The 24,603-nt window shown below is 40.5% G+C and overlaps 1 protein-coding gene across 3 annotated transcripts in view; it reads left to right on the top strand.

Annotated features, from left to right (window-relative positions):
- The window catches only part of GABRB3 (gamma-aminobutyric acid type A receptor subunit beta3), a 251,832-nt gene extending 228,764 nt beyond the window's left edge, over positions 1–23,068 (top strand). For all 3 annotated transcript variants that reach the window (XM_068140542.1, XM_068140564.1, XM_068140553.1), the window contains 2 exons: positions 2,531–2,775; positions 19,092–23,068. In XM_068140542.1, the coding sequence (XP_067996643.1) occupies positions 2,531–2,775; positions 19,092–19,442 (596 nt within the window). In that variant the 3' untranslated portion in view covers positions 19,443–23,068. The remainder of the gene's footprint in view (positions 1–2,530; positions 2,776–19,091) is intronic.
- The last annotated feature ends 1,535 nt before the right edge of the window (positions 23,069–24,603 follow it).

Here is a 24,603-nt window from a genome sequence, read left to right as displayed (position 1 = left end):
TTCCTGTACAATCTGATCTAGGTGTACCTGTGATAGCAGAGGGGTTGGACTAAGTGATCTTCAGAGGTCCCTTCCAACCCCTACCATTCTGTGATTCTGTGATTCATTCTAGAGACCGCTATAGACACTGCAGGTAGAGACTGATAGAAGGCTGAACTCAAGAGAAGTACTCAAAACTATCAATTCTATTAAAAAATGAGTTTTTGCTATTTAACACTAAAAATCTCTTAAATTCAGCCCTATGAGTGAGAAGAAAAATAATCTGAAGTGTTCTCACTTTGGGGAAGGATTATAATCACAAGAGTATCCTGGTTTTGTATGATAGGTGAGTGTAAGCTATTTGCTCTTCAGTTGTGCTTTAAAATAAATTATTGGGCATCAAATGGACATTTGGCTGCAGGGTGTCAGCAGAATCTCACAGGGGACATATTTCCTTTGGTTAGCAGTAGCTGCCTTTCTGTTCAGTGTATTTAGTATTCTGGATCACCAACAGAGCCACCAAACTCCCCCCATGTTCTGTTTAAGTACTTATCTCTAGAATCAAGGTTACAGCCTGGGAACAGACTTAAAAAATGTGGACATCATAACACTCGCTGGGCAGGCTTCTTGTTGACTTAGACTTTCACAAGCATCTGTGTGATGGTACTGAGATGCCAGGAGTGTTTTAAAAGGAATATGTGGGATTTCTGAACACGAATCAATTTGCTTTTAAATAATTTATGAAATCCTTTATGGGAAGCAGCAGCAGGTAATTCTGCAAAGAACATAATTCAGGCTAGAGAAATCCCTTGGGTTGCAAGTATATATGATAGTGTTTACCACAGTCCCCCAGCTTTCTCACCCATGTTCCTTGTCAGGCATGGAGGTTTTCAGAGACGTCATAAAATTTCTTCAGTTAAAAATAATGTGTCATCTATACTTCTCATTTTACAGGAGATCTAGGTGAGTTATACCCAGTACAGTTTTTAAATAGGCTTGTGCTGTGTGTCTGCTGTATTTAAGACTGTGAAACATCTGACATCAACACACACTTGTTTCACAGTTTAGAGTAAAAGCACTGAAAACTGCATGATGCTCACCTACTAAATATACAAAATATTTGTTACAGAATTGCATAGGCTACTACTACAGTTCCCTGGAGTGACACCAGTTACACTGACAGCTTGATTTTGAGTTATAGTATCTTTATTTTTGTTCTGGTAAAAGAAGCTGTACTTAGTAATATGGCAGCAATTTTCTTTCATTCTTTGCTTTTGTTCTGCCTGCATTTTAGTGACTGCTCACAAATTGATGGTATAATTATGGAATCAGAGAAAATAGTAATGGAGAGGACTTATCAGAGTGACTTTGCCTCTTTTACCAATGTAGACTTATTCCACAAATCAGTGTTTTCAGCCACCTGTGATTTGTGATTCCCATAAACCTCCCAGCATAGATACAGACCCTGCAGTTTATTGTGTATTCAAGCAGACTTGACAGTAAATTTGCTTTTCTTAACAGCTTTTCAAAGCAGTGCTTCATAATATATTTTCAGCTACTATGTCCATCCTTGGGTAAAAAAATGAGGGTTTGACATACCTTACAGATTTTTCTAGGTACTTTATGGGTGTCTAGTCAATCACTATGAAGCTACTGCTCTACTGCTCTTCTTCCCTGACTTTTTCTTTCAATAAATGCACATGCTTCTCACTGCTCATCTCACTTCTTTCTGTGTCAAAATTACACTACTTCTCTAAAGCAGTCATCTCAAATTCCTTTTCAATATTGTCCTTTCACAGTATCACAGTATCACAGTATCACTAAGGTTGGAAGAGACCTCAAAGATCATCGAGTCCAACCTGTCACCACAGACCTCATGACTAGACCATGGCACCAAGTGCCACATCCAATCCCCTCTTGAACACCTCCAGGGACAGTGACTCCACCACCTCCCTGGGCAGCCCATTCCAATGATGAATGGGATAAACTGCTCTAGAAAGATGCCTTTCTCTCTCCATCTACTACAGAAGAGCCCTGCAAAGCTAACTTCAACCAACTGCTTAGAAATTTAAAACTGCAGAAAATTAATCTTTCACCATCTATATGAACTGTCTGCCTTAGTATGTGCACATTATTTTATCTCTCCAGACCCCTAAGTAGTTTTGTTACTTTTAAAAAACTTCTCTTCTTTGTGTTGGGCAGCACAGTTCTGGTGGAGCACCCCATGTAGTTCCTGGCAAACTAACTGTTTATCTTCATGTTTCAGATGAGTTTGGCTTTCATGGAGCCAGCTACACTGGCATTAACTCACAACAGTGGTGCCAGGATCCCTTGTTACATGTTCCCACTGATCATATGAAGGAAATACTGTAGCAGAATGCATAGAGTTTTAATTACACTTTCCTTTGGAGTGGTGTCACCTACAAGTTATCTTTCACAAATTTTTAAGCTTCCTCACATGAACAAGGCAAATTTGCCAAAAAAGGAAAATTAATATTGAAACATGGTATATCTGGAGTAGTAAAATGTGCTTTTCCCCTCCTTTGTGTAGGAATTACAACTGTGCTGACTATGACAACAATCAACACTCATCTGCGAGAGACTTTGCCTAAAATTCCATATGTTAAAGCCATTGACATGTATCTTATGGGTTGCTTTGTATTTGTCTTCTTGGCCTTACTTGAATACGCCTTTGTCAACTACATTTTCTTCGGAAAAGGCCCTCAAAGGCAGAAGAAACTTGCAGAAAAAACAGCAAAGGCAAACAACGATCGCTCAAAGTTTGAAGGCAACCGGGTAGGATTCTTTAGTCTCTCTTTTATTACAAAAAATAACTGTATGAAATTATAAAAAAAAAAAAAAAAAAAGCTTACATAAAACCACCACCAACCATACCCTTTCTTTGTGGACAAACTTTGACATTTTCGTTTTCAAGAACCTACATAGAAGAATATATATAGGTGTACAGAAATTGATACAAGAATGATCTGTGCGACAAGTAACTGTTAGAAGAAGAAAACTATGAGGGCACAGCTACCTTGAAAATACAGGCTCAGATCTGCAAAGGCATTTATTTGTTTAAATCAAACATAATTTAAGTGTGATTTTGTTTATGTATTCACATGATGCAGTCCAGGATCTGAGCATACTTTTTCTCACTTCAGTTAGAGCAGATGCATTTAGAATGGGAGATAACAGATGAAGAATTAGTTCTGCTGTGCTAATTAATTGGCCAGCTTAGCTGAACCTCTGCATGTGGCATCATCATCTGCTGCTGTTTAAGACCAGCAGAAAATTGTGATTTCTAGAGAAACTTTCAAGTTGATTTCTGAAGCACAGCAATAGCAGAGTCTGTGTTGATGACACTCCAGTCTGTTTCCTTTATGGGAATATTACATCATCCAATCCCCTTTGGAAGTGAAATTCAAAGTATTCAACACTGGTTTTAGTATTAGGTATAAGTTAGAAGAATTTACAGTAACAAAACTACTACCCATTTATTAAATACCAATAACACAAGAGTAATTTAAAGCTGTATTTTTGATCCTAATGAATTTGTCTGCTATAGTAAATGTAACGCAGAATTACACGTAATTATTGACACTTATATCTGTGAAGTAATTTTTGAACTGATAAAGTAATTTTTTTCTACAGTATTAGGAAGCCAAATCTTCATCACAGTTGGCAGCACTGCTTAGGACTAATCTAGCAGCAAGAATTAATTCCCTTTTCTGGAAAAATAAATGTTTATAATAATTAAAATATCAGATGGGGGGGGGGGGGGGAAGAACATCACAACTGAAAGTAATGGAGGATTTAGCTGCAAGCAGGTAATGCAGGTATATCTTCCAAGGTTCAGTTCTGCCAATGGAAACCATCTGGTGAATCTCATCTGTTTAAAGGATTTATATAATTCAGTTCAAGTTATGTTAATAGACCCAATAGCACCCCAAGCATGCCTGTTCTATTTTGAGATCAATTGGTCTGTATTGTCAAAAGCGTAAGTACCTGAAGTAATAAAAATGAGAATGTTCATAACCAGATTCATGCCAATTTCAAATCCCAGATTTAATCATACCATATATTGACCTTTTTCTTCTCACTTCTGAGTGTATGTGGTGGGATGGAAGGGGTAAGCCTGAGAAGCCTCTTCCCTTCCCCCTTGTAAAGTAAAAGGGAAAAAAAAATTGAAGGGAAAGGAAAAAAAAACTCGCAAGCTGAATTAGCAAAGCAGTGGAGCTATATTTACAAAGCGATGTAGGGTTTGCGGGGAAATATTTACAAATTTACAATATCTACAATATATACAAAGATATACAACAGAGTAACACAGAAATGAGAGTAATCCCCCCTAGGCAGAGGGGTCCCCCACCTCCGCTCTCCCCTCTCTCCCCCCTTTCCCCAGATTAGGTTAGAAGAGAGAGAGAGCGAAAGAAAGAAGTTAAAAGCAGTTTTGTGTTAAATGGAAGGGAGTTAGTATACAGGCCTGTTATCTGGTTTTCAAGGCCGAGGCCTTGGCAGAAAGCCCAGCACAGAAAGCTGCTGCACGGAGCAAAGACGGAAGCAAGACTGATAGAAAAGTCGTGGAAATGTCCAGTTCACTCCCAGTTCCGAAAAGTGCTTCCTCCCACTTCACCAATGAAATTGTTTAGACTATTCCTTCCGTTTACCAACTTCCGTCCACCATATTCCCTTTCTTAAGGGGGCAACGTCAACCGGCCACAGTCCACCCCTTCTAAACAATTTCATTGGCTGTTCATACTGTCCATCCGATCCAAAACGATATTTACAGTTCGTGAGTAAAGTTCATAGTCCATTCCGGCTATGCTCAGATGTAGATGATTCAAAAAGTCCAAGAAAATCAGAAAATGAGAAAAATGGAAAACAGTTCATTTCTTCACTGATGAAGCGAAGAAAAGGGAAACAGGGATTCTCAGGGTCTCTTAGTTGACTCAGGGCTCTCAGGGATCTCAGGGTTCGTGCACCGTAGATTCCTTGTTGATTCTTCCTCTGGACGCGATGTAGCTGTACAACAGTTCAAAGTTAACCTCTTTCAGCTAAAGTTAAATTTCTTTGTGGAATACACTGAATTTCACCATTCTCTTGCATTACCCAATAAGTGTGACCCGGACCTTCAGCTGAAACCACCCCTCGGACAGGTTTAGCCTCTCCTGAGGGTGAAAATACCCAAACAGTTTTACCTAACAGATTCTTTTCCCTAACAACAGGAACTCTATCACCTTCTACTTTCCGTAGCAAATCTGAATGTGCAGGTCCAGCTCGGTTCACTGAACCTCTACTATTTACCAGCCAGGTTGCTTGTGCTAAATGTTTTTCCCAGTTTTTCAAAGATCCACCTCCCATGGCTTTGAGAGTGGTCTTCAACAAACCATTGTAGCGTTCAATCTTCCCTGAAGCTGGTGCATAGTAGGGAATATGGAATATCCACTCAATACCGTGCTCTTTTGCCCAGTTCTTTACAAGGTTGTTCTTGAAATGAGTTCCATTGTCTGACTCGATCCTCTCTGGAGTTCCGTGTCTCCACAGGATCTGTCTCTCCAGACCGAGAATGGTGTTGCGTGCAGTTGCATGTGGAACTGGATAAGTTTCCAACCATCCAGTGTTTGCCTCTACCATAGTAAGCACGTACTGTTTACCAGAACGAGAACGTGGTAGAGTGATGTAGTCAATCTGCCAAGCTTCACCATACTTGTACTTGGACCATCTGTCACCATACCACAAGGGCTTAAGTCGTTTTGCCTGCTTAATAGCAGCACAAATGTCACAGTCATGGATGACTTGTGTGATAGCATCCATGGAAATGTCTATGGATCTGTCACGAGCCCATTGGTATGTTGCATCTCTGCCTTGATGTCCTGACGAATCGTGAGCCCACCGAGCTAAGAATATCTCACCTCGGTGTTTCCAGTCGAGATCAAGATTAGAGTCCATGTCTACTTGAGAAACTCTTGCAGCTAGATCTGCCTGATGGTTGTGTTGCTGTTCCTCAGTAGCTTTGCTCTTAGGAATGTGAGCATCAATGTGTCTCACTTTCACTGGAATTCTCTCGATTCGGTCAGCAATGTCCTGCCATAGGTTGGCTGCCCAAATGGGTTTTCCTTTTCTCTGCCAACCACTCTTTTTCCAGTTCTTTAGCCAACCCCATAGAGCATTGGCTACCATCCATGAGTCGGTGTAGAGATAAAGCTTTGGCCATCTCTCACGTTCAGCTACGTCGAGAGCTAGCTGGACAGCTTTTACCTCTGCGAACTGACTGGATTCTCCTTCTCCATCTTTCGCCTCTGCAACTCGGCGTGTTGGACTCCACACTGCAGACTTCCACCTTCGCTTGTTTCCAACAAGACGACAGGAACCGTCTGTGAACAAAGCATATTTCTTTTCATCATCAGAGAGGTCATTGTAAGGAGGAGCTTCCTCAGCACGAGTCACTTTCTCCTCTGGAGGTTTGGCACAGTTGATACCTTCAGGCCAACTCGAGATCACCTCCACTAGACCAGGTCTTTCAAGATTTCCCATTCGAGCTCTCTGTGTTATCAGAGCCATCCACTTAGACCAGGTTGAGTCTGTGGCATGATGTGGTGTGGAGCCTTTGCCTTTGAACATCCAATTCAAAACTGGTAATCTGGGAGCTAAGAGAAGTTGTGATTCAGTTCCAATCACTTCAGAAGATGCTTTCACTCCTTCATAGGCAGCTAAAATTTCTTTCTCTGTTGGAGTATAGTTAGCCTCTGAACCTCTGTAACCTCGACTCCAGAAACCAAGAGGTCGTCCACGTGTCTCACCTGGAGCTTTTTGCCACAAGCACCAGGTTGGACCATTGTCACTTGCAGCCGTGTACAAAATGTTCTTAATGTCTGGACCATCTCGAACAGGTCCCAGACCCATCGCTTGAATCACCTCTTGTTTTATCTGGTCAAAGGCTGCTTGTTGTTCAGGTCCCCAGTGGAAATGGTTTCTCTTTCGAGTCACATCATACAGAGGTTTCACAATCTGACTGTATCCAGGAATGTGCAGTCTCCAAAATCCCACTATCCCCAAGAAACGTAGGGTCTCTTGCTTGTTTGTGGGACTTGCCATGGTAGAGACTCTATTTACCACATCCACTGGAATGTGTCGGCGTCCATCTTGCCACCGCACTCCCAGAAATTGAATCTCTGTGGTAGGTCCTTTCACCTTGTCTCGCTTGATGGCAAAACCTGCATCCAGAAGAATGTCAATGATTTTGTTACCTTTCTCGAAGACTTCCTCAGCAGTTTTACCCCAGACGATGATATCATCGATGAACTGGATGTGTTCTGGCGCACCGCCTTTCTCCAGAGCATCGTGGATCACTGCATGACAGATGCTTGAGCTGTGGATCCAGCCCATTGGCAGCCTGTTGAAAGTGTACTGGATTCCTCTCCAGGTGAAAGCAAACTGAGGCCTGCATTCCTCTGCTATGGGAATAGAGAAAAATGCATTAGCAATGTCTATGGTAGCATACCATTTGGCCTCTTTGGATTCCAGCTCATACTGTAGCTCCATCATGTCTGGTACTGCTGCACTCATAGGTGGTGTCACTTCATTTAGGGCTCGGTAGTCTACCGTCAGACGCCAGTCTCCATTCTGCTTCCGCACAGGCCACACTGGACTGTTGAAAGGTGAATGAGTTTTGCTGATGACTTTCTGACTCTCCAACTGACGAATCAGATTCTGAATGGGCAACAAAGAGTCACGGTTGGTTCTGTATTGTCTGTGATGCACAGTCTGAGAAGCAACCGGCAATTTAATGTCCTGTATCTTATGTTGTCCCACAACTGCAGATTCATCAGAAAGTTCAGGTCTGGCAGATAGCTTCAATTTTTGTCCATCAATTTCTATTGAAGCTACTCCAAAAGCCCATTTGTAACCTCTAGGGTCTTTGAAACGCCCTTCTCTCAGAAAATCAATTCCCAAAATACAAGGTGCGTCAGGTCCGGTCACAACTGTATGCTTCCTCCATTGTTTACCAGTTAAACTTATATTAACCTCTACCTTACTTAACTCTTGAGATCCACCAGTGACTCCCAGAATAGTTATAGACTCTGATCCCTGATAATTTGATGGTATTATGGTGCACTGAGCTCCTGTGTCAACCAAGGCCCTGTACTTCCGAAATTGTGAAGTGCCAGGCCACTGGATGTACACATCCCAATAGATTCTGTTATCTCTGTTATCCCTCTCCTCCCCCTGGCGGGAGGCAGGGCACCCCTAGTTATGGGGAACATGCGCACATGTGCATTGCACATATTGTGCAGGGTTATAACTTTGCGTGTTATAACTGGAGCCACTGTTGGAGCCATAAGAGTTGTTCTGGGGAACTGTGGAAGTAACAGCTACCCTTCTGGTATTGCTACCTCGGGTTCTGCCACTTTGCAATTCCCTCAGTCTCCTGAAAAGATTAGAAGTTGGTTGGCCATCCCAGCGGTTCATGTTCTCACCAAACTGATCACGCAGAGTTATCCAAATAGTTCTACGTGATTGCCTTGGTGGTCTGTTTTGGAATGACCTGTTTTGGAATGACCTGTTTTGGAATGACCTCCTTGGAGGACGTGTATTCCTCACAGATGAAACTTGTACCCACCTGGAGGAAGAATTGAAATTATCCCTTTGTGCCAATTGGGATATGGAATTTCTAAATTCATCTTTTAACTCTCTTATGCAATTCTGAATATCACCAGACATAGTTTTAATGGCCGAAACCAAAGAACCACGCGTCATGCTATCCTCCAATTGTCTCATTTGATCACTGAATTGGCCAACCGTGGGAGAAGCTCCACCATAACTTCTTGACACAATTCTGCTTGCCAGAATGTTTGCATAATTGGAAGGAGCAAGTTTGATGATCTTTTTAGCAAGACCAATACCCACAGGAATGTCATCAGGATTCAGAGTTTCATGTTCACCATAGAGTAGCTCTCTAACAGCAAATTCTCTCAAGCGCTTAATTCCCTCATCTATGGTAGTCCAGGGTTTAGGATTCCATGGAAGATCATCTCGGGAAGGGTATCTCAGGGCAACCGCTATTAAGAGGCGTATCCACAGATTAACCTTACCGAGAGCTTCGCCTAGATGTCTATCTATTCCATTGTCCCTTGAGAGAGTTCCTAACTGAGCTGCTGACTTGTCTCCAACTGTTAGAGCTGAAGCACCTGTATCATAACACCTACTAAGCCAAGCTAGAACTGGCTCCTTATCTGCCCTGGTGAAATCTTTACGGACATTTCTCAATTCCTCCCTTGGAGAAGAACAGTCCGTAATATCATCTTCATCTTCATCTCCCTGAATTCTTTGCCCATAAAATCCTGCTGTCATTCTCCTAAGGATCTCTTTAAGCTGAGAACCACCTTTGCCAGCTGCCTTCCTAGCTTCATCTCTATCCTGCTTTGATCTCACTAGGTTAGCTAGATCTTTAAAACAAACCTTCTCTTCCTCCTGAGCAGGATCTTTTAGAGTAGAGGGCCCCTCACCAGGATCAGTCTCCTCTTCTTCTTCTCCATCTTTGCCCTTTCCAGCTCTAGTCTTTAAAGGAGCCACCTTAACTGGAGCTGTGTTTGAATTTACAGCCACCTTAATGGAAGCTGACAGGTCCTGAGATAAATCAGCTGCTGGGGCAGTGACTTCCGGTCCCACCGAGGGAGTGGGTGGAAGTGATGTTGCTCCATTAATGGCCGACGGAGAAGAAGAAGAAGGAGAAGGAGTGGGAGAAGGAGTAGGTGCCATGTTGATACCAGCTGATGCCCTTGGCTGCTTGCTAGAATCAGCAAAGTCATTTAGAGCTGCTTTACCAATTAACTTTTTAGCCTTCTTTTTAACTGACACAGGTTCTCCACAGTCCTCGTCACTAGATGACTCTGGGACTGATCGAGAGCCACGGCGTTTTCTTTTTGATCTAGTTTTAATAACAAAACAAGCTCTGGACACCTTTTTCTCTCGCCACAAGGAATACAGAGAAAACACATTAGTTATCACCAGCAGCAGAATTATACACATCACATAAATCACCTTTGGATCCCAGGCATCACCTAAAGTTACTGTCTCCTCAGGCGGAATCTTAAAACTCTTTATCTCAATTGGGAGAGTGGTGGAGGTAACATTCCTGTATCTCACTGGCCATAATAAATTAATACATTTTCCATACCATAATTTAACTCTATACATAACCCACATATAAATTGTCCGCACCAAATATTTACCCAGGTAATCCAAAATCAAACCCAAACAATACCTGTAAATCAGAGCCCCAAAAATTGAAAAGAACAATCGCTCCACAAACCACAATACCTTCATGTTTGCTAATTCAGCTAGAAAACACTAAATCAATCAAATAATAAATTGAACTAATTATCTGCCGCACGTTGGGTGCCAATAAAAAAAATGTGGTGGGATGGAAGGGGTAAGCCTGAGAAGCCTCTTCCCTTCCCCCTTGTAAAGTAAAAGGGAAAAAAAAATTGAAGGGAAAGGAAAAAAAAACTCGCAAGCTGAATTAGCAAAGCAGTGGAGCTATATTTACAAAGCGATGTAGGGTTTGCGGGGAAATATTTACAAATTTACAATATCTACAATATATACAAAGATATACAACAGAGTAACACAGAAATGAGAGTAATCCCCCCTAGGCAGAGGGGTCCCCCACCTCCGCTCTCCCCTCTCTCCCCCCTTTCCCCAGATTAGGTTAGAAGAGAGAGAGAGCGAAAGAAAGAAGTTAAAAGCAGTTTTGTGTTAAATGGAAGGGAGTTAGTATACAGGCCTGTTATCTGGTTTTCAAGGCCGAGGCCTTGGCAGAAAGCCCAGCACAGAAAGCTGCTGCACGGAGCAAAGATGGAAGCAAGACTGATAGAAAAGTCGTGGAAATGTCCAGTTCACTCCCAGTTCCGAAAAGTGCTTCCTCCCACTTCACCAATGAAATTGTTTAGACTATTCCTTCCGTTTACCAACTTCCGTCCACCATATTCCCTTTCTTAAGGGGGCAACGTCAACCGGCCACAGTGTAGAACGTTGTGTTTTTTTCTGAACCATGCTAAGCAAATATTACGGACTGTTCTGACTTTTCTGCTGGTTTATGTCAACCACACATGAACAAAATTAGGATACAAATACAGCTCACCAGAGCTGAAAGAAGAGTGTGTAATTTTGTCCCTTGAAGTCCCAGCTGTTACAGGGAAGCACTTTATGCTTTGTAGAAGCACTTTTACTCATGCTGACTGTGAATGCTTGCTGTTCAAAAGACATAGGATAAATAATGAGGCATGGTCCTGTTCTGCGGAGAAAACATTTTGTCTCCGGGCCTCAGCTGATGAGGTCAACAGAGTTTCGTTGCAGTTACAGGATTCAGTGCCTTCAGAGAAGCTGTGCCAGCATGTAACAGAAAAAGACAGAAACATTGGATAGAGCTGATCAGCAGTATTCCTTAGAAACAAAGCATAAACAGAAAATACAGATGCAATGGATGTAGAATGTCATATCTGAGTTTCTCATTTGAGAAACACTGGGAAGTGCAAACCAGAAGGAATTGCTCAGTACAGTCTAGAAGTCCCAATGTGTTCAGGATGAGCAGCTCAGGGAAAATCTATCTAACAGATACACTTTGGACAAAGTTTACCAGGGCTTCAAGACACTACAGCCCTGAAGCAAGAAAATTGTATCCATGGTGCTGGATCATGCCCATTGTGTATTATGCTGTACACACATGCATGGATGTAGCAGGACAGGTGGTCATGCCAGGGCTTGTAGCATACTTGCCATGGACGACAGCATGTGAAAGCACTGCAGCCTTTGCTCTGGCCTCTTCAGAGGAGGAAAAGAAATACTAACTTCCAGCCGCTCCTTTGTTGGCTCTTGAAGAGCATTGAATCTGCTAGAAATACTGGCTGCTTTGCAGTTGATTGCTTCTTTCTTTAGAGTTGGAATTCAGGGCCTGCATATCCTGGCAGGGGCTCACAAACAGAAGGCTATACTGCACTGTAAGGACTTGGAGCCATAGGTGGAGGACTACTTTGCGCAGCTTCAGTGAAATTATTGGGTTGGTGATTCTGAAGGGCCTTTCAGGCTTCCATAGAGGGTGTTAAAAAGGCAAGTGTTCCAAATCTCACATGATTTGAGGCTATGCAACACTTCAAAAGAAATGGAAAATGCCCATGGCAGGGGGTTTGGAACTAGATGATCCTTGTGGTCCCTTCCAACCCTGACTGATACTATGATACTATGCCTAAAATTATGCAGCCCTCTTTCCAGCTATTGCAGCTACTTAGTAACTATCAACATTTATGCTGTGATGGAAAGAAGATTGAAAAGATTTCAACTATAAAACTGGGAGAAGGTATTGTTTTCAGCTTGTCTCTAAGATTACCAATTTGTGTCGATTTGTGTTGCTGTTTTGTTTTAGTAATTGAATTTGCTTGTATACAAACTGGGCTCCCTGTCATTGATTTAGAGAGTTGGCTCAGGGCACTAGACAACAAACAAACAAACCAAAACCCAAACAACAAAGCCAATAAATAAATAAACAAACATTAGCCCATTTATTATCTACATCAGACGCCGAAACTTGTGGATGTAGTGATAGAACAATTCTGTGCTCTATCAGGACCAGCCAGATTCAGGAGGGGCTGCAGCTGTGTGGAAATCATTCGGTAGTGTTGGGAGGCAGCATTAGCAGAGCAGGGACAGCACCAACATGCTGCCAGGCATTCAGGCTCTGAGTTTGAGCTATGCTCTTATGGTACCCAAGATTAGGAGTGCTGCTAAGGCTGTCTCTCTCTCTCTCTCTCTGTCTCTCCAGCAAAGGTAACAAGAGAAAGATCAGGGGGAAATGCCATATTATTTTCACTCCATCTGTTTGTAAGGAACTGAAATATGTATGTGGCTTAGCATTGTTGGGGAAGTCATTAGGGATAATGGTTTGGTATAAGGGAGCTTGGCACTTGGGCCCCTGGGGTCAAGTAAGGGGCTTTGTACTGGGGAGATGCCCTGGTGGGATTTAGGACTCTGGGGACTCCCTGGCACTGAAGGCAGCAAAAACACTTGGGGGCAGGTTTTGAAGCCCTGGAGATGGCTTTAGACCTGCACTCTGCTGACCAAGCAGGACAGGTGGCAACTGCTTGGTGGCAAGGTGTGAAAGGATAAAAGAGACTGCCTGCGGCTGCGTGGAAAAACTACCTGGAGACTGCCTGGTGGCTGCTCAGAGGGACTGCCCGCTGCTTTCTGGAGGGACTGTTGAGCTGCTTGGGAGCTGCTTGAGAGCTGTTGGCTGGAAGAAGGACCTATACAAAGGAGTTTAACTTCTGTCAAATTCCCACCATTGGGCTGTGACAGTGCTTTTAATCCGTGGAAACTAGAACAACCAGCATGGACTCTGGTACTGAAGTTCACTTTTTACACATCAGAGGACAAAGTGCAAGCAATCAGTCTTCTTCATAAACATCCCCCTTATAGCAGAAAAAGGGCTTTTCATGATTTCCTAGTCTTACTGGATTGTAGACTGGGAAAATTTTAACCAGAAAAGCGTTCTAGGCCACAAAATCCACGGACATGGTTATGTTTGTGTTTTATTTGATAATTACATTGCAAAGTAGCTACTGTTCATGCTCAGTAATTCTGCTTGCTAGCACACACATTTGCATTGCCCTGCGTCAGAGGACAGGCTTGAAAAGCCAAAACTGACACAGCCATCTCCATGCTGCTCCTGCTACTGTGGCCGTGCCCCTGAAGCATCCAGCTTTTAGGTGCTTCTCTGAGTTCTCCTGATACGCTACCACTGAGGCTTTCTGTGTTGAGGAGGGCTCCACCATCTGCTGCAGTTGACCTGTCTGTTGGCTTCTGTGCTCCCATTGTGGCTTTCTGTACAGCTCTGCCCACGTGTTAAAGTCAACCAGCCCAAGAGCTCCAGGTGTAAGGGAGAGAAGAGCCCTTGCAGCATGAAAACAGCACAGCTAGTGTCCTCACATTGCAGATCAGACAAAGAAAAGTGTGGAAAGAAAAACTCAGCCCTGTGATCTCCCAGGTACCACTGCTGAAGGCGGAATGATGTCTGAGGCATATCTGATAAAACAGAATCTCTGGAAACAGTTTCAGAAGATTCAGAGCTGGTGATGAGAAGAAACCTGAGCAAGCCTTTACAAATTACTCATCTGTGGATCAGCATCTGACTACAAAGAAAATTTCACATTTCACTGTCTCTTCTTTTCACTGCTTTTGTGTCACTTTTTTTTTTTTTTAGATAATGTTCTGTTCTTTGCTGAACTTCTCCAGCCTATCCTGGTAAACAATAGTTACTGGAGACAAACATAAGATGCTTGTGTCTCTGACAATTTTTGTACATGTACCAGTTTTTGGGTTGAAGATGTTCATTTGAAAACCTTGATAATTGAATTCAGATCTTTTTATAAACTATTTCTTCTACTTATGCTATCAGTGCCTAAATTAAAGTCCTATGTGGAAAAACTGTCAGAGAAATATAGATGGCCTCTAAAAATGTTTTCCCTAGAAAATTGATCACCATTGCTACTGATCGATTCTATTTCTTCTGTTTGCATTGGCAGATTCTGGCTTCATTTGTAGCTGTCTTTGCACTTTCAGTTTTGCTACAGTGTTTCTTTTAAATAAGGCTTAGATACAGCCTAATTTACAATGAAGTCAGCATGAGAGAGCTCCAAGGCAATCCTGTTCTCACTTGTTCACTCTTGCGGTAGAGGCTACTGGCATAATAAACTGGTGAGCATGTGGTTCGGACATTGCTCCTTCTGGGCCAATCCGCAGAGATTATGATTTGTTGCAGTCCCCTGCTAAAATTGTTAGTTCTTAGTTCAAGTTGCGGCAATTTATGTTTTCAGTTTAGTGGGACCAAAAGTTCAGCCCAGGAGGGTAACTATAGCACAAACTCATTCAAGCTTCAACCCCCTGTGCCTGTCAGGCATGTGGGGAAAGCTTCTTTTGAACAAAACAATGCATAACCCTTTATAAAAAGGCCCTTCTCATCAGGAAGTCCCTGCATGTTTTTATAGCAATGGAAATTCCTAGCTCAAATCCCTGCTGTTGGCCAAGGCAGTAGCTTCCCCCCATGCATTACTGAGAATAGTCTCAGGCCACTTACATCTACTCACTGCTTTTAAAGAGCTGTTAATTGTATCAACCCTTCTCACAAGTGAGATTTTATTCTGAGAGTAAGTATCTTGGCTGCTGTGGCAGAATTATCACTCAGTTTAAATTGGGAAATATGAGAATAGCAAAGCTGGCACTATCCTCTCTGTGCATCTTCATCTTTCTTGGATACTTTTTTCAGTGCTGAAACAGTGGGATATTTCTAAAACATGACTGTGATGAGTAGGTGCCAAGTTTTTAAAAATATCTGTCAAGGTTGATGTGCACAGTTCTTGTGGGAAGCCATTAATACATAAGTAAAGCCATTTATACTTAAGTAGATGAAAACTGCTACCAGAAAGTTTACTCCTGGCAAGACCATATAGATGCTTGCACTAGGGTAGACCAGGTGAGAATCAAGTACTTAGCTGGAGACTAGATTACAATTTCCACTGAAAACAATTAACTTTTTATTATAATTTTAATGGGAGATCTATTTAGTGGGATAGTGTACTTGAATACTAATTTTGATGTAAAATAATGCAAGACTAACTACAGAGACTGCTTTCCATGCCGTTATTTAAATCTACTATTTGCATTTATATTGCTTCATATGATATAAAGTGTTTACATGGTCTTTAAAAATCTGGCATTGATGAACTCCTAGACATATCTATGGGGTTTTAACAAAATGCTTCCTTTTTTTTTTCTTTCTTTTTTGTGTAGAAGAGTGAAAGAATTATGAGGAAAAGAAGAATTCATTGCAAAGTACTCCTGAATTTTTTAAAAATATTTAACAGAGAGCTAAACAAACATGAATTCAGACACTAGCTAGTAGTAAATGAAGCTTTATGATAGTTTCCCAGCTAGTGAAGTGTTTTCAAACTGGCATTAAAGCTGAAATTTTCCAAGAATTGGCGAAAACTATTCAGTAACAGAGCATGTCTTTCATTTCTTTAAAAATACAGTACCTAACATCCAAATGAGCCAGTTATCTTGTTTAGAATTAAGCAGCAGATTCAGCACTTCCCAGCTGTAAAACGGTGTCAAAGTTTCAGACCTACAATATACAATCTAAGTTCAGGCCACTGGTGACCAGGAGAAAGACCAAGGTTCTTTGTGAGCCTTGTCTTAATTGTCCTCTCTCTGGCTTCAGTAGGTGGGTTATAGTCATTTTTATGTAGTGCCATTAGGCTGCTGAAGTCTTTGGATTTTTTGTTTGTACTGGAATATGCATAGCTCGGAAATGATGAACCTTCAAAAGTGAGTCTGTTTTTCCTGGATATAAAATGTCTCACAAAATGTCATGCTTCTCACCCTCCAAATGGATTTACGTGAGATTCAGACACTTCACCCTGGTGTGGGATCAGTAGTTGTTCAGAGATGGGAGAAATGTGGTTTCATAAAAATTAATTCTGAAATAAGACCATCACTTTTGTATATTTGGATCCTTGCTGATTCAGCTAATTCAGGGAATTAATTAATGATTTGATAAACTTCTCAAAGCCTGGGAGGAGAAGGCAAAGGAGATACTGTGAAGGTTTAGCTTTAAACTTCATAAGGAAAATGCACATTGTGGAGATATTTCACGTAATACTATTACAAATCCTGACCATAATTTGTCTTTGTGGAAAAAGTCTCCAACAAACAACCAAGCAAAAATCAGAGAAAACACATGCAGTTATTTTCAGAGACCGCTATAAGTAATGGTGATATCCATGGCTGTATTTTATAACTATGTGTCTTCCCTGTTTACAGGTATCAACAGCATAAACTTGGTTTTGCAAACCTCAAGCTTGTATTTTTGTACCCAATAGGTTTCTGCCACAGGGAAAATAAATTCTTAATCACAACTGAGGCTTCTCCACACCATCGTTTTGGCTCATGTTGTTTATTTTTATTTATAGGCACTCATCAGCATAATGTGCTGTTGCCTACAACAGCAAGATTTGTTAAATACTTTAGGATGTTTTTTTTTCCTTTCAGCCTGTATGTCATTCATAGCATTTTATGTTCTTTTTCCATTTGCAAGAAGCTTGGCAAAGCATTACTGCTGCACTATCATAATTGTTTTCACTGAGGAAAGATAAGCTGTAACATCAATAATTAATGAAAGAAACAGCTATTTTACAGAATTTTAACAAGATTGAAAAAAGGTAAATGCATAAGGACAGACACAGAGCTAAGCATACCTTTAGTGCATCACACAAAGTTTGCACAGGACCTGCTGTCATGACCATACAAGATTCAAAAAGCCATGACAATAGTGTGTGCTCAACTGCTTTTAAACAGATACTTCTGGAATGAATTGTTCAACTGATGCAAAGTTAACACAGCTAGATCACGTGGCAGGTTAGAAAAATATATTAATTGCAGGGTGAATTTTGGAAGAATAAAATTTATACATAAAAGGGGAAATTATCCTGTATGCTGTGATTCTTTATCTATTTTTGACATGGAGAACTGAGTTCATTTGAACATAGTCACACGTGTTAATTGGCTGGAAATACCCAGCATAGGGCTTTTATTTTTCCTTCAGCTGTTACTTTCCTTGGAGATAATCCTTGCATCAGCTGTGTTCTCTGCCTGTCCTCCAGCACGCAGGGCATGGGACACAAAGGGATGTGGTGCTCTATCGAGATGGAGATTGGAATCAATACAGCTGACCAATATGATTGAGTATTGTTCCTTTATTGTTCCAGTATTGCAGGCCTATGGTGCAGGCCTATGGTGCGAGTATAGCACAGTAAAGTAAAGCATAGAAGAAGAGAAAGGAAAGGCAGAAGAGCGTAGCAAGGGAACTTCTACAATTTATATAAACTCGGACTGCCTTGTTGGCATGGCTTCATTGGTTCCCTATGAGTGACCACACATTGCACTATTATAGATTATTGGTCCAACTACTAACGACACGCAAGGTTTGTTGATGCAGGTGCATGTCCTGTTGTTCCAAGATAACTTTCTATGTTTATAGCTACCAGTGCCCTGTTTTAGTTACATGCTGCAGGCACAGCACTGTTTTGCTAAACTGCTAGCTGGCTCTGCACTTATGCTGGGCATGGCCTTACCACCATGTCAGGCTCTAGGCCTACACTGCCAGATTGCTCACACTGCTCGTCGCTGGCATTGCCACAGTGCTCCACCACTGAAACTACCAAATACTAAGACAGCATCATTTGGGGCTCCTCATCAGTGCCACTCACAGCAAATGGAAGTTTTTCTGGATTGAAAGAACCATACTCAACTCCAATGCTTCTTTGGGGTATCACTGCTCACAAGGGCTGGAGCATCTGGGGCAGACTTTATTAAAGATTCTAAATGATCAGAACCTTCCTCTTCCTTACTGAAAATGATATTGCATTGCTCACCTGTATTCAACACTGTGTCTCCAATATAAAGTTTGAAGAGAAGAATGCCACCTATTCCCTCTTACATATCCACGTTCATTTCTCTTTAAGATCACTTATCAAGGTGGAAAAACTCTGCAGTTAAACATTGCTGTGACTGGAAAACTTTGCAAATCACTTGGGAAGAAAAGTTTAAGAGAAAAATTGTAAATGAGCTTTGTGATTGCTAGATGCAAAGAGTTTAGCAGGCCAGAACTAAAACACTAGTCTGGTTTAACTTAATTCCTACCGTGGCAGAGAGAGAATCCATCTCTTACCATCACCATCACTACAGACATTTCACTGAACTCCATCATCTTTTAAAACACAGCTGGTTTAGAGGGAGAGGAAAATTATTGTTTTTGCCAAATTAAGCTTTGTGCTGGGTGTAGTTAGTGTGATGATAACCCTGTTCAAAAAAGTATTTAAATACCCTCCTAATTTTAAGCAGATGAGTACTGTCATTTCCCCCCTAAGATTATCACATGCTTAAATTGAATTCATGCTTTCTTAAAATAGGTGTGGATTTGGAGATATAAATATGCCCACATCCTGCTGATAGGTGTCAGGTCTTTTAGAACAATTTATATTTCTATTTTTGCCCCCTAGGTGGACACCCATGGCAACATTCTGCTAACATCACTTGAAATTCACAACGAGGTGGCAGGGAATGAGATCACCACCAGCGTTACAGATGCCCGAAATTCAACGATATCCTTTGACAACTCAGGAATCCAGTACAGAAAACAAAGCTCACATCGCGAAAGCCTTGGCAGGCGTTCATCTGAAAGAACAGGCTCCCACAGCAAGAGGGGCCATTTACGAAGAAGGTCTTCACAACTGAAAATAAAAATCCCTGATCTAACAGATGTGAATGCCATCGACAGATGGTCAAGAATGGTGTTTCCATTCACATTTTCTCTTTTCAACCTAATTTACTGGCTATACTATGTTAACTGAGTGACTGAACTTTTTAAAAGGACTTCAGCTATAACAAGCGGTGTACTACTTGCCTGCAGAGTTTATATATATATTTATATACAAAAATATATATATATGAACTTTTACTACATAGACCATACTCATGTATGTGTGAATACATGTAGCAAAGAATCGTGTGTACTTAAAAGCACATACTGCAAAGCAAAAGCATATGTATGCACACACACATGTGCACATTTGTTCTGAGGTCATGGACACTTCAACATAGAGTGCACTTCAGAGGAACTTTTTAAATCAAAAGGCAGGTGTCATCAAAACAGCAAGCCTTGAGAAAGTAAGTGTTGTATATTATCACTACAGAACTTTGATTGTCATAGACGTTTTCAAACATCTGTAATCGTGTATAAAGTCAGTATTTAGTAACATTGTTTGCAAATGCTGCCATACACCCTAGTCATAAAAAGGTAGAATTATGCTGGTAAGTTGAAGTCATTTATATTGTTGATCCATGCACTATCATTTCATCAAGCCAAATTTATTTTTCTTTCCTAAAATTTCCTGGGGTTATATATGTCATAATTCACTTCCCCTCCTACCTGGTCGTGAATGGGCATTGTTTTTAATCATCTCTTGCTTTCTCTTCTGCAGTAAGCAAGTTGATCATGGGAGTGTTGCTTTAGGTCTTTGGTGACATGTACATGTTCATAATATTTCAAACAAGCATTTTAAATGTCCATCAACAGTGAAATGAGTCTTTTGTATGTACTGTAAATGTACAGCACATTTTCCTTCCCTTGGACTGGTTCCAGCTGCCATGTCATTTTGAACAAGAACAGCGCATTTTTAGTATAATGTAGCTGAGAATTCAACTACTGTCAATGTATTCTACATCTGCCGTAGATGTAAAGATTGTTACTCCAGTGAAAGCATAGAAGATGTCTCAGGTTATTTGCTACTTCAACATGAAACCACCTAGCCGTAGCCTTTTTTAAACATTGATTCACATTATTTAACATTCTTATAACATTGTATGTTAATGTAAAATAATTTTGCCTAATATGCGTATAAGAATATTTTCTCAATATTTTCTTCCCTGTGCTTGCTGTTGTGACCGCATGCTATGTCATATTTTTTTTCTGTGATGTTACAACATTCTGTTCTCTAGAGTTGAGCAAGTAGAGTACCTCTGATACTTTGATTCAGTAAAATGGAGCATTTTCATATTTTATTTGTTTACTGAAAGTATATACCCGTACACTTGCTGTCACAGATCACAAGAGACAGCAAACGGTATGTTTTCTTACAGCATTAGCTATATTCTAACATATCCTTCATGCAAATTTGACCACTTTGGGTTTCCTCCCAGTTCATTCCCTCACCTGGATTTTTTTCAGTCTAGTAGATTGTAGTCATCAAGGTATGCCAATTTCAGATCTGTAAACTTGTTAGTTATCAAAACTAAACCTTTCTAAAGAAAAGAAGATATATTTTTTGTAACCAGTGTTTCTATCATGTACATTCTCTAATAACAACAAATACAGTAGCATAAATAGATAAAATAAATTTTAAAAAGTTTCAGGCTTAGCCCTGCCAGTTCTCTGCATGTAGAATTTCTCTGGGCATCAGTCAGAATTCTTGACACTTGGATGCTAGTTAGAGACATCTATGGGATAAAAATGTGTGGTTATGCATGTACCAAAAACAGCAAAAAGGGATGAAACTGAAAAGGCTGCCTTGGCTCTATAATGACCTGTGTACTGACTAGTACTTCATTTATGTGTGATTAGGGCAATGATAGTTGTATTGCTGCTGTGTACGGTCTGTTACTGTTCCCACTCCTGACTGTTTACAGCTCAACTGTGAAACTTTGCTCTGGGCTGAAATTCATCATAGATAAACTGGGGTTACAAAGTCTGCATTGGAGTCCCATTCTGGGGTCTGCTTCTTGAACAGGAATGGGCTCCACACAGTTGCCTTGCAGCAAAGCTGCAATGTGATCCCTGGCTAGTAGCATTCACAGTCATTCTGACAGGATCAGCACCGCAGTCCTGCTGCATCCTTGGCAGTGGTGCAAAGTGACTGTAACTGCAGTGTTTAAGCACTGTATCTGCAGACAGCTATACAGTATGGGGAGCCTCAGAGGAACCCAGATAGCTGGAACAGAAAAACTTGGTTTCTAAAAGCTCCTCGATGTTAGCTCCTATTGGTAGGCCACAATGTATTATGAGCTTTCTAATATCTCTTCAAACTGTGAAGGGATTACAGAGCAGATTGTCATCATTACAGTGAAAGTAACTGAACAATTAACACCTTCCCAAATTACATGTTTGGTAGAATTGTTGAAACACTTCCCCCTACCCCCAGGTTTGTATCCTAGTAACAAAATGTAATTAAAAAATATTATTTTAATAAAATTTCTAAATGGTAGACTTTGCTGTAGAAAGATTACCCTAATGAAATGATCTTTGAGCAAGACTTTCAGACCTGACAAATGGGATCCAAGAAGGGAGTGGTCCCACCCTCATGATTCAGTCACAGTTCTTTCTTTTCTTCAAGACTCAGTTCCTAGAGCACCTTTGCTCTGCGGTCAGAGATCTTCAGTAGAAGGAGACATTTCAGTTGTGATAGAAATGTGTACTCTGAATCCCACTGAAATCTGTTCTCCAGTGGCTTCAGTCAGGATTTTGAAGCAGATGGAAAATTACTGTCTGGCCAGAGCAAAAAGGCAATGGTGGTTTTTCTGGGCCTTGCATAGGAAAGAGAATTCAGTCTGTGAGGACTCCCTCATCCTTCACATAACTGGAGGGCAGTGTGTTGCTGCAGTCACTTCCATGGAACAGCACTCCCCATCTTGCCTGCCATCACGAAAAGAGACAGTTGCAGGTTTCATCTTTTTTTTACAAGATTTCATATTCATTGATCTAGTTGACTTCCATGGGGCACAAGCAGCTTGAACCTTGAACAGATCCAACTCTTGATTTGACTTGAAAAAAAGCCAGGAAAATCTCACTTAAGGTTGACACTTCATCTTTAACATGCTTTTTGGTGCCTTTTTTTGCCATTTCCCTTCTGATCCCAGCACCATTTCTTACACACAGACACACACACAACCTTATGTGTTAAGAACAGTGTTTGCCTTGACCTCCCATTTTCTGGCTCTTATTCCTGTATAGTAGCTGCAGTTTATGATTTTAACCATAGAAAGCTTTTAAGTCTAAAAAGGGTAATTTAAACCAAATTGCACCAGGGTAATGTAATTCATAGCTAATTAACTCCTTTCCAATTCAGCACTAGTATAAATAACATTTACACATCATTTGTTTGTAAAAGGTATTAAAAAAGAAAAAAAGAGGGGACAAAAAAAAGAGAAAAGAAAAGTGCAACTATTTTGTGTTACAGCCCAAAGGGTCAATAAACAGTAGAAATATTATGGTGGTTTAACTCAAAGTTGATTTCATCCCATTGTAAAGATAAACTAAAACCCAGTCTTTTTTGCTTAAGGCACATCTATGTATTTTTTGTATTCTTCAGCAGTGAAGAAACCCAACTAAACAAATGTACATAGCAAAATGGAATGATGAAGAGACGCTTTATGAAAATATTGATGGATGAATATTCATTTATTAAAAAGGTTTAAAGATTAATTGCTTGGCTGTTGTTCTTGTCTTTTTCCGTCAGATGGAGGGAGTACGACTACTGTGTGTTTGATTAAATTTTAATGTTTAATTACATGTTAAATACTGTGTGATGGTTAGTTGGACACAGTTTGAAAGAAAACAAACATGAAAGCAATTTCTTATCAGCACACAAGTAGCAAAAGGGATTCTTAAGCATTAAACGTAGCATCTTTCCTACTGGCAGATCTATGGCAGGTTAAGGAAGAAGGAAAAACTACATCCACTGATTCGGGATGATTCTTAATGGCAAACAAACCTCTCTTCAAGGTGGGGCACTGCCTGTTAAGAGCAGAAAGTTTGTATGAAAGCTCTACCTGCCCAGGAGGCAAAAGAGCTTTTGATATCAAAACATGACAGTGGAATCCTGTTTTGTTGATTAATCAAGTTAAATGTTTCAAAATAAAATAAAAAAAAACCTTCAGCTGAACTGATTTTATCAGGAATGCTAATTCAGTTCATTACACTTTTTATTGGCAAGTACTAGTAAATTATTTTAGGGGAGTTAGGGTACAGCCAGATTCCAGGAGGGGTTTTCAAAGCCACCTTGACACTAGTTTACCAGCCTCTTCCCCTAAAACCAAAAAAAGACTTAGAAAAGAAAGATTTAGAAAGCAAACCATCCTTAAATCTAATTGCCATGCTTTGCATTGGAGCAAGCTGTCACATGCTTGCTTAAATCTCATAGTAGCTAATGATACATATAACAACTTTAGAAATAGATAAAATATTCAGCACTGTAGATATGATTGCAAGGCCTTTGATGTCAACAGCAAGGCTGCTTCTGCTTGGAGCATGTTTCAGCTCGCTTTTACTATCTATTTATTCCAGTACAGCAACATACTGTAAAGTAGAAAAAATTAATGATGTATCAAACTTAGTTTTTTGATTGGAAATAAAATGGTAGGGGTTAGAATTATCTGGAAAGAGATTTATTTCTTGGTGTAGCTTATCTATGGATAAACAATAACAATTAACTGCTTAACTCATTGTATTAAAGGAGTTCAGGTTCTATTATAAATGATTGGCTGCTTCTCCCCCCACACAGAAAATATGGTTCGATTAGTGTCAAGACTGTTTCCATAAGCGTTGTTTTTACAGTCACAACTATCACAAGAGCCAGCTCTTACCTGTCTACAGTAGACAACTGAAAACTAAACAAAAAGCAGTGAGAGTCCCAAGGTTTCTCTGAACACTTTTTTAACATAGACAGAATCTCTCTTTCAAACTCCATTGAATACAGGGTCTGAGCTTTTCTAAAATTATTTAAGGTTTTGAGTGTTTAATTTATGTGGTTCTTAACCTCACATGAAGGCTGACTTGTGGTCTTGAATGCACACCTTCTGAAAATCAAAGCCTTTGGCAATTACTCAATGTATAGCATCACTTGTCATAATTGAAGAAGCAAGCCATGAGGATGGGATGTATAGTAGTACAAAAGCAAGAACTACTTCCCCTAAAATCAGCCGTAGTTTAAATTATTGCCTAATTCACTGAACTTTATG

Source organism: Melanerpes formicivorus, unplaced genomic scaffold, assembly GCF_026170545.1.
Source record: "Melanerpes formicivorus ecotype bairdi unplaced genomic scaffold, bMelFor1.0.p_v2 SCAF_1, whole genome shotgun sequence".
Taxonomy (NCBI): Eukaryota; Metazoa; Chordata; class Aves; order Piciformes; family Picidae; genus Melanerpes; species Melanerpes formicivorus.
This window is presented reverse-complemented; position numbering and strand designations above follow the sequence as displayed.